This window comes from Leptodactylus fuscus, chromosome 11 (genome assembly GCF_031893055.1).
Source record: "Leptodactylus fuscus isolate aLepFus1 chromosome 11, aLepFus1.hap2, whole genome shotgun sequence".
Lineage (NCBI taxonomy): Eukaryota > Metazoa > Chordata > Amphibia > Anura > Leptodactylidae > Leptodactylus > Leptodactylus fuscus.
Window position 1 is genome coordinate 43,751,531 of NC_134275.1, and position 11,703 is coordinate 43,763,233.

Genomic DNA, 11,703 nt, shown 5'->3' on the forward strand with positions numbered 1-11,703 from the left:
CTTTGTTTTCAGATCATTTGAGAGCGGGCTGTCCATGTTCGGCGACCATCTAACTTAACTGAACTTGAATTGTTTTGTAGAAAGAAATGGTCCAAAATACCTTCATCCAGGATCCAGGAACTGATTAAAAGCTACAGGAAGCGACTAGAGGCTGTTATCTTTGCAAAAGGAGGATCTACTAAATATTAATGTCACTTTTCTGTTGAGGTGCCCATATTTTTGCACCGGTCAAATTTTGGTTTAATGCATATTGCGCATTTTCTGTTAGTACAATAAACCTCATTTCAATCCTGAAATATTACTGTGTCCATCAGTTATTAGATATATCAAACTGAAATGGCTGTTGCAAACACCAAAATATTTAGAACTAAAAATGATTAAGATTAATAGGGGTGCCCAAACTTTTTCATAGGACTGTACATGGTAAGTGCAGTGGGAGGGAGGCCTTTAGATTTTACATTGGGACCCGGGCGCTTCAAGTTACTCCTCTGCCTTCCTATGACTAAATATAGAATGGGGTTGTCCAAGCCCCCCTGCCCCTCACCTAAAACAGGACAACATCACCAGTGTGTTAACTCAAGCTATGTATGTGTCAACTAGAACTATGTTAACTAGAGATGAGCGAGTACTGTTCAGATCAGCCGATCCGAACAGCACGCTCGCATAGAAATGAATGAACGTAGCTGGCACGTGGGGGGTTAAGCGGCCGGCTGCCGTTAAAGCGGAAGTACCAGGTGCATCCATTCATTTCTATGGAGAGTGCTGTTCGGATCGGCTGATCGAACAGTACTTGCTCATCTCTAATGTTAACCCATTCATGATCCAGACACAGCCTAGTTTGGTACTTAAATGGGTTTTCCAGGCTTATCAGTTCATGACCTAACTTTAGAATAGGTCACCAGATTAAAGATCAGTCCAGTTTTAACGCCGAGACCCTCGCGTTTCAGCTGTTTGAAGTGGCAGCGATTCTCTTCCCATACTTCCACTTCTCGGGCCGTGTGATATCAGGTTCATTGATCACATGGCCGGTTTGCAGATCAGTCCCATTTGTAAATGAGGCTGAGCTGCAATACCAGGCACATCCACTATGCAATGTACGGCACTGTTGTCATCTGTGAAAAAACTACAGCACTTTCCTGAACACCGCTCTTTCTTCAAACCGCTGATCGGTGGGGAGCCCAGGGAGTCGTATCTGGTGAAACAGAAAACACTTCTAAGGGGTTAAACAGCCTCTATCAGTGTACTTGCTGTAATATTGGACAGGCCTGTAAGGTGGGAGGGGGTGAAAGTCCAGTCAAAACATTGCCCTATTAATCATGGCCCCTTGAGAGTGGAGCTTACAGACTTAACTACCCAATCCTAAAAACACACAGCGTCATCTTTAACTCCTTAAAGGGGTACCCCATACCAGCCCTGGCTAGAGTTATACCTAGATGGAGGCTACCAAGGTTTGTCCTTGGTGCCGAGTTCCAAGGAGAAGGGGGGCCAAAAAGCCACAAGCTTATTAGATACATAAGATAAGATAAGATAATCCTTTAATAGTCCCACCTTGGGGAAATTTCAGCGTGTTACAGCAGCATAGTAATACAGATACAGGATAATACAGAGTAATATGTTACAGACGTAGACACAGATAAGCTGAGAAGAGAAGATATACTAGGAGTCCATGGCAGCTAGGAAAAACAGAAGAGAAAGAGGAAGACCTCATGGTCATCCTCATAATCATTAGTTCTCTGTGCGGAGAGCTCTTCGTTTGGTCTGATGTAGATTATACAGCCTGGTAGCGGTTGGAAGGAAGGACCTGCGATAGCGCTCCTTCTCACACTTGGGGTGAAGCAGACGGTCGCTTACAGTGCTGCCAAGTCCCATCAGGGTCCCATACATGGGGTGGGATTTGTTCTCCCGCATGGAGGTCACCACAGACAGTATCCTTCTGTCACCCACCACCTGTACTGGGTCCAAGGGGCTCCCCAGGACAGAGCTGGCCCTCCTGATCAGCCTGTCAAGTCTATTTCTGTCCCTGGTTGATATACTGCTCCCCCAGCAGGCCACACTGAAAAAGATGGCTGAGGCAACCACAGAGTTGAAGAAGGCCCTAAGAAGTGTCCCCCGGACTCCGAAGGCCCTCAGCCTCCTGAGCAGGTAGAGTCTGCTGTGGCCCTTTCTGTGCAGCGCCTCCAGGTGATCAGCCCAGTCTAGTTTATTATTGAGGAGCACGCCCAGGTACTTATAGGTCCTGACTATCTCAATACATGTTCCTTGGATCTCCACCGGGGTCGGAGCACCTCTCCGTTTACTAAAGTCCACCACCATCTCCTTGGTCTTCCCAGCATTAATCCTGAGCTGGTTCTGCTGGCACCATTCAACAAAATCCCGGTTTAAGTCTCTGTATTCCCTATCATCGCCATCAGTGATAAGACCGACTATAGCAGAGTCATCGGAGTACTTCTGTAAGTAACAGCTGGAGGAGTTGTGCCTGAAGTCAGCAGTGTACAGTGTGAAGAGGAATGGGGCAAGAACTGTACCTTGAGGTGCCCCCGTACTACAGATCACAGTGTCAGACACACAGTCCTGGGCTCTCACATACTGAGGGCGGTTTGTCAGGTAGTCTAGGATCCAGTTGGACAGGTGATGGTCCACACCACCAAGGTTCAGCTTCTCCCTCAGTAGCCCTGGCTGAATGGTGTTGAACGCACTGGAGAAATCAAAGAACATTATTCTCACAGTGTTCCCGGGTTTCTCCAGGTGAGAGAGAGCTCTATGAAGAAGGTGGATGATGGCATCATCTACCCCAATGCCTGGCCGGTAGGCAAACTGGAGGGGGTCCAGAGCGAAGCTCACTAGGGGGCGTAGGTGTGTCAGGACCAGTCTCTCTAGGACCTTCATCAGGTGGGATGTCAGTGCTACAGGTCGGTAGTCATTGTAGCCCATCGGGTTGGGTTTCTTTGGGACTGGTACCACGCAAGATGTTTTCCACAGTTGAGGTACCACCCCCAGCTTCAGGCTCATATTGTACATGTGCGTTATAATACCACACAGCTGGTCACTGCACATTTTAAGAACTCTTGCGCTTATACCATCTGGTCCCCCCGCTTTGTTCGCTCTAATGTTCTTCATTTCCTTACACACCTGAGACTCCTGCAGGATCAGATAGTCAGATTGCAGTTGACCGCAGGTCGGTGGGGGTTGGGTCTTGGTGTGTGAGGGGAGGGCGGTTGGCTGACATGCTGGTGGAGGGAGCATTTGCTTGGAGTCGAATCTATTGAAGAATAGATTAAGCTCGTTGTTTAGATCTGTCAGTTTTGCCCAAAGTGAAAGAATACCCTGTTCTGGTCCTGCAAATTTCTAAACCCTATTACATATGATGCCATGTATTGCAGGTAGTACAGGGCAGAAGAGCTGACGGATCCATTCCTTGTCACTTGCTGCCGTCTGTAGGTTAAGAGGAGGAGGACCACTTTGGGTGGAGTGCTTCTTCAATGTGAGGACTGATCTGTTTCTCTATCCTTTGTCTTTCTCCTTATATTGAAGTTTTGCTCTTCTCATTACATTTTATGTCCTGTGTTTAGGACTGTCACAACGTTGTGAACAGAATTGGAGCGCCATCTAGTGGTGTGAGTAGTGATAGGAATTAATGACACAATTCTGTAGTACTAGAAAGTTACCGACTTCACAGTCATATATAACACGCAATGAGGATTCATTAGTGACACATCACGTAGTGCATAGACCTTCAGAACCGCTGCAATTTGTTGGGGCACACACAGGTATCAGAGGACCAAAGGTACGCCAAAAAACCCCTTCCTCACACCATTACCATTGAACTGCAGACCACTGACATGTTAATGGATTCATGCCACATGTGGCATTTTCTATTCCTCTTATCATCATGGTGCCACAGAAATCTGGATCCATCTCCACTAAGGTGATTAAATGGTTGTCCTGCAGTCATGTCTATTTCCCTTACTCATTGGTGGTCTGCTGTTATAGGCCATGTGGGCTAAAGTTTTGTGTTCGGACACAGTGTTGTATTCAGCTGCAGTTTTCTTGACTGTGCACGGCCTCAATCATTCCCGATATCCATCTTTTAGTATATTCTACACACCGCTTCATTAGAAATCCCATGAGGAAGTCTCTCCAGATAGCGGTTTTAGGAGGGTCTCTACCAGATTTTTTAGAAAAATCTGATTAATAACGCAGCCAGAGATGTTAATAGTATAGTTCGACTGCTGCCAAAACAGTGCCAAGGGAATAGGGTGGTATGTCAAGAAACAACTTCCTAAAATCCAGGGAAGCTCTGTGACCTCTACTCGCTATCAAACACAGTGCCATACATTGTATAGTGGCTGTGTTTGGTATTGCAGCTCCTTGTGATTCCCAGGCCAGGTGACCAATGAAGTGGAAGGATGCATCAAACAGCTGCCACATGGGGCTCTGATCTCAGACCCCTGCCAAACTATATGACCTGTCCTAAGCATAGGCAAGTCGTCCTGGAAATCCCAATTAAAAGTTTTACCTCCGGTCAATATACAGTATAGATTTTTGGGATATCCAAAGAGCTTGCAATAAATGCCTGATGGAAGTGTGAAGTGAAAGTAGACTCCAGAGAGATGGCAGTGTATGCGGCTCACTATTCATTATACAGAGGCAGATGAGCAAGCATGACCAACTCCCCATATATAGTCAGGGGTGTAGGGATGACAGGTCAGAGGTCTTCATGCTTCACATAGATACCTATACCGATGTAACTTGGACCACTTCTACATAGCTGTATTCCTAGGCCATGGCTCATCAATTTTTTGGCAGACAAACGCCTACCATGCATACTTGTGCTGGAACCCCCATAACAGTAAATGGAGCTTTCTGGGAGATGTAGTTTTATAACAGCTAGAACGCTGAAGGTTACGGACCCCTGAAGGCAGTACTTGCCTATATCATAATCCAAGGAAGAGAAGGAAGTTCACAAGTCTGCCAGGTGGGGGAGCACAGTTGCAGGTTCATTTAATTCTGAATGGGGTACTTTTTTTTTTTTTTAAATTGAGCTTTATTCAACAACTGAAAAGAGGGGTCTCCCTGGTGGCTCCGGCCTGCTTTGTTTTGTTTGTATTTTTTTCTGTACTATTGGTCTATTTCAGACCTTTGTTGTATTGTTATAAAATTGCTATACAAATTTGAATTGAAAAACAACTGAAGAGAAGCCGATAGTAAATTTTAGGCTGACCCCGCCAAGTTCTAGATGAGGCACCACAATACTCATACAATATATGTAGCTCTTTTATTCAGCAATAAAAAATAAAGAACAGTTACGTATTAAAAGATGCAGGTTTATCACCAAGACCCCTAGGATAAGCGGGAACATCTGTCAAGTTGATATATAGGGTTCAAAACTTACCCTAAGGTATCCTGATTATATCTGGTCACCCCCTCCCCATTACACTGCCTGCAGGTTGTAGGCCCATGTGGCTTATAGCATGAGAAATATGGCACCTATGACATTAGATTAGAACTAGTCTGCAGACACGGGAACTGAAGAGGGTTCAGCTCCTGACCTGCAGCCGGGTAATGCCCCCTTTACCCTTCCAAAATGGAAGGAACTTCAGATAAAACTTCAAGTAGTGTAGACACAATGGTAAAAAAGGATAAAAACAAAAAAGGGACTCTGTCGAGACGGAAGAGACTGATGGATGGAATATTCATGGCGGATCCAGCCCCCAATTTAATTCTTCCAGTAGTCTTTTGTTTCGCTGCCGGTCTCGTGCAGGATGGTTGTCCTGACAAGGGCCTCGGTAACAGCATATGGGTCACAATTGGCAGCCGGCCGACGATCTTCAAAGTAGCCGAATCCTTCCTGTCCGACCTGACGGGGAATGCGAATACTGGCGCCGCGGTTGGCAACACCAGCTGAGAATTCATGTATACTGGAGGTTTCGTGGTGACCAGTCAGACGGCGAGAGTTGTCCTTTCCTCCACGTGGGTCATAGCAAGAGATGTGATAGTCATGACGTTTGCCAAGTTTCTCAATGGCATCTTCAATGTGTCTGAATATAAAAGGAGGAACATTGTCAGATTAGGCTGAAATATGGACAGGCAGACACATCCTTAAAGGGAAACTAACCCGTTCTCTAGTCTTAACCCCAGTAGACCTGCCAAGATCTAGCAGATCAGATTAGAACCTACTTTAGGTCCTGCACCAACCACTGGATTAGAGAACAGTCATATTCAGTACTATAACAAGACCATGCTCTAGTTTTAGAAGACTCACTTTAGACCGCCCTCTTTCCTCATGAGATCAGTGCTGTAGTTTGTATGACATCCAGCTCCATTCCAGTTACCAGTCATGGGTTTGGGGTCAAGAGTTGCCACTACACCGAAATCTTCACACACTCTATGGAGAATAAATCGAGCCATCCAGAGATGGTCACCCATGTCGATGCCTACACAAGGGCCAATTTGGAATTCCCACTGTAAGAAAGCAGAGAAGATGATCAATGACAATATTTAAGGACAAGGGTCTGCATATACAGATAGGTTAATGGGAAGGGGGGAGGGGTTTAGACGAGAGACGAAGTTCCAACCACAAATGGTTAGGCTGTAGGCATCACTCACCTGGGATGGCATGACTTCTGCATTAGTGCCATAGATTTTGATTCCGGCATATAGACAGGCCTTGTAGTGAGACTCCACAATATCCCGGCCATATACCTTGTCAGCTCCAACACCACAGTAGTAAGGCCCTGAGGGAAAAGGAGAAGAGAGCTTTAAAAAAAAACACGGATATGGTGGAAGAATTTTGTTTTTTTGCCACTTTTTGAAGCCCATTGAGATAAGCAGCTGCCCAAGTCGACAATCTGCAAACCCAATCATATGACCAAGACCTAGAGATCCAAGTAAATCCCCACCTGTCACAGATTGAATGGTCCAAGGACAGGGCCTGGTGACCATATGGTTCAGATTTAGCAGATCTTTGCAAACCCTAAACTGCAGCTCCTTACCTTGTGGTCCAGGGAAACCATTTTCTGGCCATCCATATGGGTGTCCATTGATGCCAAGTAGAGTATACTCCTGCTCCATGCCAAACCACGGGACTTGGTCTGATATCATGTCCATAATGCGTTTACATGTGTGACGCAGGTTGGTTTCTGAAAAACAAGAGCATAAAGTTATTTACACATGATGGGCTGATGCCAGAGCAAATTACCCCAATGTGTACACTGGAAAAAAAGGCATGGCAGATATCTGCCTTCTGTCAAAACCCTGATGTACACAACACACCCCTCCAGAATGGTAGTGACACCTTACCTGCTGGTTTCCGGTTGTACTTGAGGACTTCACACATGACCAGCTTATTGGGGTCAAGGCAGAAGGGGTCTCTGAACATCTGCACGGGGATAAGATACATGTCGCTGTTTGATCCTTCAGCTTGGAACGTGCTGGACCCATCAAAGTTCCATTCTGGGACCTCTGAAATGGAAAAGGGGCATCTTAAAGCAAGAGTTAAGCATCAATTGTATCCGCCCCAGCTGTGAAAGCTTTGAGAGGTAACCTGCCCCCTTCCCTTCAAAATGCCCTGAGACACAAGTCCAGAAAGCACAAGGGCAAAAGCCACCCTGAAGGTCAATTGTCCCTGGGATGTCTCCTTCAGTCTGTGCAGCCAGATGTCCACCATAACTTGTTTATGCTCAGTCAGTGGAGGGGGGAGAGAAATAGCAGTCACAGGAGGATGCCATATGAGGGTGGAGGTAATGGCAGTTACAGGAGGATGCCACATGAGGTGGGAGGGTGCTGTATCTTACCTTCAATAGATTTGGGTTCATTGTCCAGGGTCCTTGTCTTGCAGCGGACACCTTCTCCGGTCCCATCAATCCACACATATGTAACCTGGACCTTATCCCCTTGGGGCAACTTCATGTACTGATCCCTTACCCCCTTGTTGAGCCTGGAGCTGTGAGACACAGACATGGTGGTAGCTGATCTGCAATGGGAAAGAAACCAGTTAGAGAAGGGGGAAGTTAACACTTCCTGGCACTTACAACGCAGATAGAGTTCCCACTCATCAAGTAGTAAAAGATAGCCATGTATTAGAGGAAAGTTAGCCGACTAAAGTGTCTGAGAGGGGGGAGGAGGTAGGTCCCAATTTGACAACAGACATTGGAAAGAGAAGGACTTGTTATGTTATCTGCTGTAAATGGGCCATAAGATGTTTGGCACACGTGTATACTCAGCTGAGCATGCATGTCTATATGGAAGTTGAGAGGAATAGCTGTCAAGTGAATGACTGCAAATGTAGGCCTTAGATGGGTGATATGCCAACTTTAAACTATCACAGGGTCAAAGAATCCTTAAAGTCCCAAATTACTGAGCCATAGGGAGGGGTAAAGTGTATGCCCATAGATTTCTTGCAGTGCCATCTTACATGTGGAGCTTATATACAGCCTTGTACATAAGCAGTCATGGAAGTAGACCTAAAAGACATGGTGGGAGCGGTGGGTGATATGTAGTCACAGAACATTTACAGTCATCACACTCTTAGACTGTGTTCACATGCAGCAGATTTGATGCAGTCACTACTAAGTAGTTCTATTGTGTAACAAACATAAGGAGTCAGATGGGAAGAGTTATGTGAATTTCTGCAACAAATCTGCTGCATGTGACTTGGCCCCTATAGCAGTACACTGTTCCAAATTCCAGCTCTGACACAGGCCGAAGCAGGACTGGCCTCGGGAAGCGTACTTTTTAACAATCCCCAGCTGACAGCCTATTAGACTTAGGCAGTGGCAAAAAGTTAGTTTTTCTTGTAGTATGGACATCTCTGCATGTGAATAGGGGGCTACCACTAGGGGGATACACTAAAAACTTCAAAGACCCTTTGTGCATTGTGTGATGTTTGCAGTGTCTATGCACCCACTCCCCAAAAAAATTCAGAATTGCATTGACTTCATTAACCATTTGTAGCCTGTAGCAGGGTTTGGGGTAAACAGCAGCTGGATGTACCCCTTCATAGTGTGACCCTATCTCTCTATAGGGGTTTATATGATCAGCAGGCAGCCAGCACATGCCTACAATCTTATCTCCCTAAAAGACACAATCTCTACAGCTCCACCCCAGCTAGGATGGACAACAACTGGGAAACTGGAAACAACTGGTTGTACCAGTTCAGAAGGACACCCCCCCTCCCACTGGTAAATGCTGAGGAGGGGCAGATTAACCACTATGCCTAAGTGTCCAGCACAGACTTGTACAGATAGCAGAATTGCAGGGGGTTCCCAAACGGCTCCCTCCTCCAGTTTCATCCACATGTCTATACAATACTGCAGACAATGTACATTGTTACCATCAGAAAAGTATCACAGCAGGAAACCAATACCTGCAGCAACAATGTAACACATCTCAGGACCCAGTGTACACACGGCGACAATGTTACATGTTAGGACCAGTCTACATGCAGCAACAATGTTACACATCTTAGGACTCCGTGTACATGCAGCAACAATGTTACACATCTTAGGACTCCGTGTACATGCAGCAACAATGTTACACATCTTAGGACTCCGTGTACACGAAGCAACAATGTAACACATTTCAGGACCCAGTGTACACGCAGTAACAATGTAACACATCTCAGGACCCAGTGTACACACGGCGACAATGTTACACGTTAGGACCAGTCTACATGCAGCAACAATGTTACACATCTCAGGACCCAGTGTACACGCAGTAACAATGTAACATCTCAGGACCCAGTGTACACGCAGTAACAATGTAACACATCTCAGGACTCCGTGTACACGAAGCAACAACGTAACACATTTCAGTACCCATTGTATACAAAGTAACAATGTAACATCTCAGGACCCAGTGTACATGCAGTAACAATGTAACACATCTCAGGACCCAGTATACATGCAGCAGAGCAGAGTCCACCAAATATCCTATAAAACCAGTAAAGGTGTGCACAGGAGCTAACACATTTCTACTACATCCATGTGCATACAGTAATATTCCAACTGCTGTAAAGTATGCAAAATAAACTGTAAACAGATATAGCAGTGCCGAGTTTGTCAGACATTGTAGCAGATATAGTAATAGGTTAAGTCAAGGCCTTTCTTAATTCATGTAGAATATGCCAAAGCCTTAAAACCATTTTAACACGGCACTATATCAGTGCGGAGTTTGCCATATGGCCTAACTAGTCATCAGGGTTCTCCTTTAACAATTACTATACTAACAAAGTGTATAAAGGGGAGACAATCTGAGCTCTGCTACATCAAAGTATCAAAATACAAAAGTAATACAACAATACACATAGCAACAATGTTACCACTGTCAGTACAATTCACAGTATCTCCACCTAAAGTCCTATGTAAAACAAGTGAGATGACGACATTAGCTCTGCTACATCTCTGTGCAGAGTAATCTCTTCAGTACTTTCCCAATTGATGTAGAAACACTAGAACCATCATTACAGCACACAGATATAGCAGTATATATAGCAGTGTGGAGCTGTACTGGAGCCAGGCAGGGTCTTTACTACTATTACTACATTATCTCACTGACTATTTCAGCTCTGCTACATGTTCAGAGTGAGAAGACATTGTGATGTAAGAAGTCATCAGGGCTCTCCTGTAACAAGGACTACATTATAGAGGATGAAACAGACACGATGTGAGCTCTGCTACATGTACATGGTATACAGAAATCCATCTCCATCATCCCCCTATATACACACATCTATATGCTCAACATGGCCTCCCCTGGATGTCGTGTTTGCAACCCAAGACAAGACTTGCATCATAACGAGGAGGAAGGGGGGTTTACCATGGAGGACCCAGTACATGTCTGCCCCCTGTCCAGCCTGCGCCCCAAGTAAGGAGTAAAACAACAGACAGAACTTTATCTGCTGCTAATAAGTAATAGAAGGATTAATACAAAGAGAAGGGAGAGCAATGCCCAGAGAGGCTGGAGGCACAGGATGCCAGCGTGGCAGGGCACTAACAAAGCCCGCAGGAAGCACATGGTGTGAACAAGTCCCTACCAGCCCCCCACACCAGCCATTACCTTAGTAGCAGGGATACAGCACTAGCCCCTTGTCCCTCAGGAATCAGATGTCACCGACCCACTAAGTGGAGGAGAGGGAGCAAGGGGATTTATAGCAGCCAGGGCAGGCCACGCCCACTGCACTGGAGGGGGCTGGAGATGGTAAAGGACACGCCCACCTCCAGTATTGTAGTGCAGGACTATATACAGACTGGCCTGTGTTATTGTTGTCAGGACTTATGAGACTTTATATACGTAACTGGTCTCTAGCACATCATATTGGATTTGTTATCTGACACCATCAAAGTCCTTAGAGGGATAGTCCAGCTAGTTCCTGGTGTCCACTCCCCTCCCCATTATATGTCTCCCCAAGTATTCTGTAGACTGCCTTCTCTCCAGCACCCCCGGCTTGCACACAAGTATTCAGCCATCGAATGGTTATTTAGCTGACTGATATTTCTGTGGCTCCCCCTATACACATGCACACTTGGTTCACATGAGCAGCATGGCTACTGAATGGGAAGGGAAGAAAGGACTCCTCTGGCAGTGGCTTACCGCCCCTGAGCACAAAAAGGTAAAGTCCATGTGCCCAATCTCACCAGACATCTAGGAAAGGTCAGAAGACCCCCATACACATGAGATAATTGTCTGAACCTAGAAGTGTCTAAT

The 11,703-nt window shown here is 45.8% G+C and overlaps 1 protein-coding gene across 1 annotated transcript; it reads right to left on the reverse strand.

Moving 5' to 3' along the window:
• Positions 1 to 5,256: 5,256 nt before the first annotated feature.
• LOC142184349 (glutamine synthetase) lies at positions 5,257 to 11,163 on the reverse strand. The gene is made up of 7 exons (XM_075259156.1): positions 11,056 to 11,163; positions 7,794 to 7,972; positions 7,300 to 7,461; positions 6,993 to 7,139; positions 6,607 to 6,734; positions 6,263 to 6,462; positions 5,257 to 6,038 (listed from the first exon to the last, which is right to left on the reverse strand). Exons 2-7 carry the CDS (start codon positions 7,957 to 7,959, stop codon positions 5,717 to 5,719), a joined length of 1,125 nt encoding a protein of 374 aa, XP_075115257.1. The 5' UTR covers positions 7,960 to 7,972; positions 11,056 to 11,163; the 3' UTR covers positions 5,257 to 5,716.
• Positions 11,164 to 11,703: the final 540 nt, after the last annotated feature.

Coding starts and splice junctions, on each gene's coding strand:
- LOC142184349 (XM_075259156.1), bottom strand. CDS start 7,959: ATGTCTGTGTCTCACAGCTCCAGGCTCAACAAGGGGGTAAGGGATCAG. Junction 6,735..6,992: donor TGGTTTCCCTGGACCACAAG/GTAAGGAGCTGC, acceptor CTTTTCCCTCAG/GGCCTTACTACTGTGGTGTT. Junction 6,039..6,262: donor AGGAAAGAGGGCGGTCTAAA/GTGAGTCTTCTA, acceptor TTTTATATTCAG/ACACATTGAAGATGCCATTG.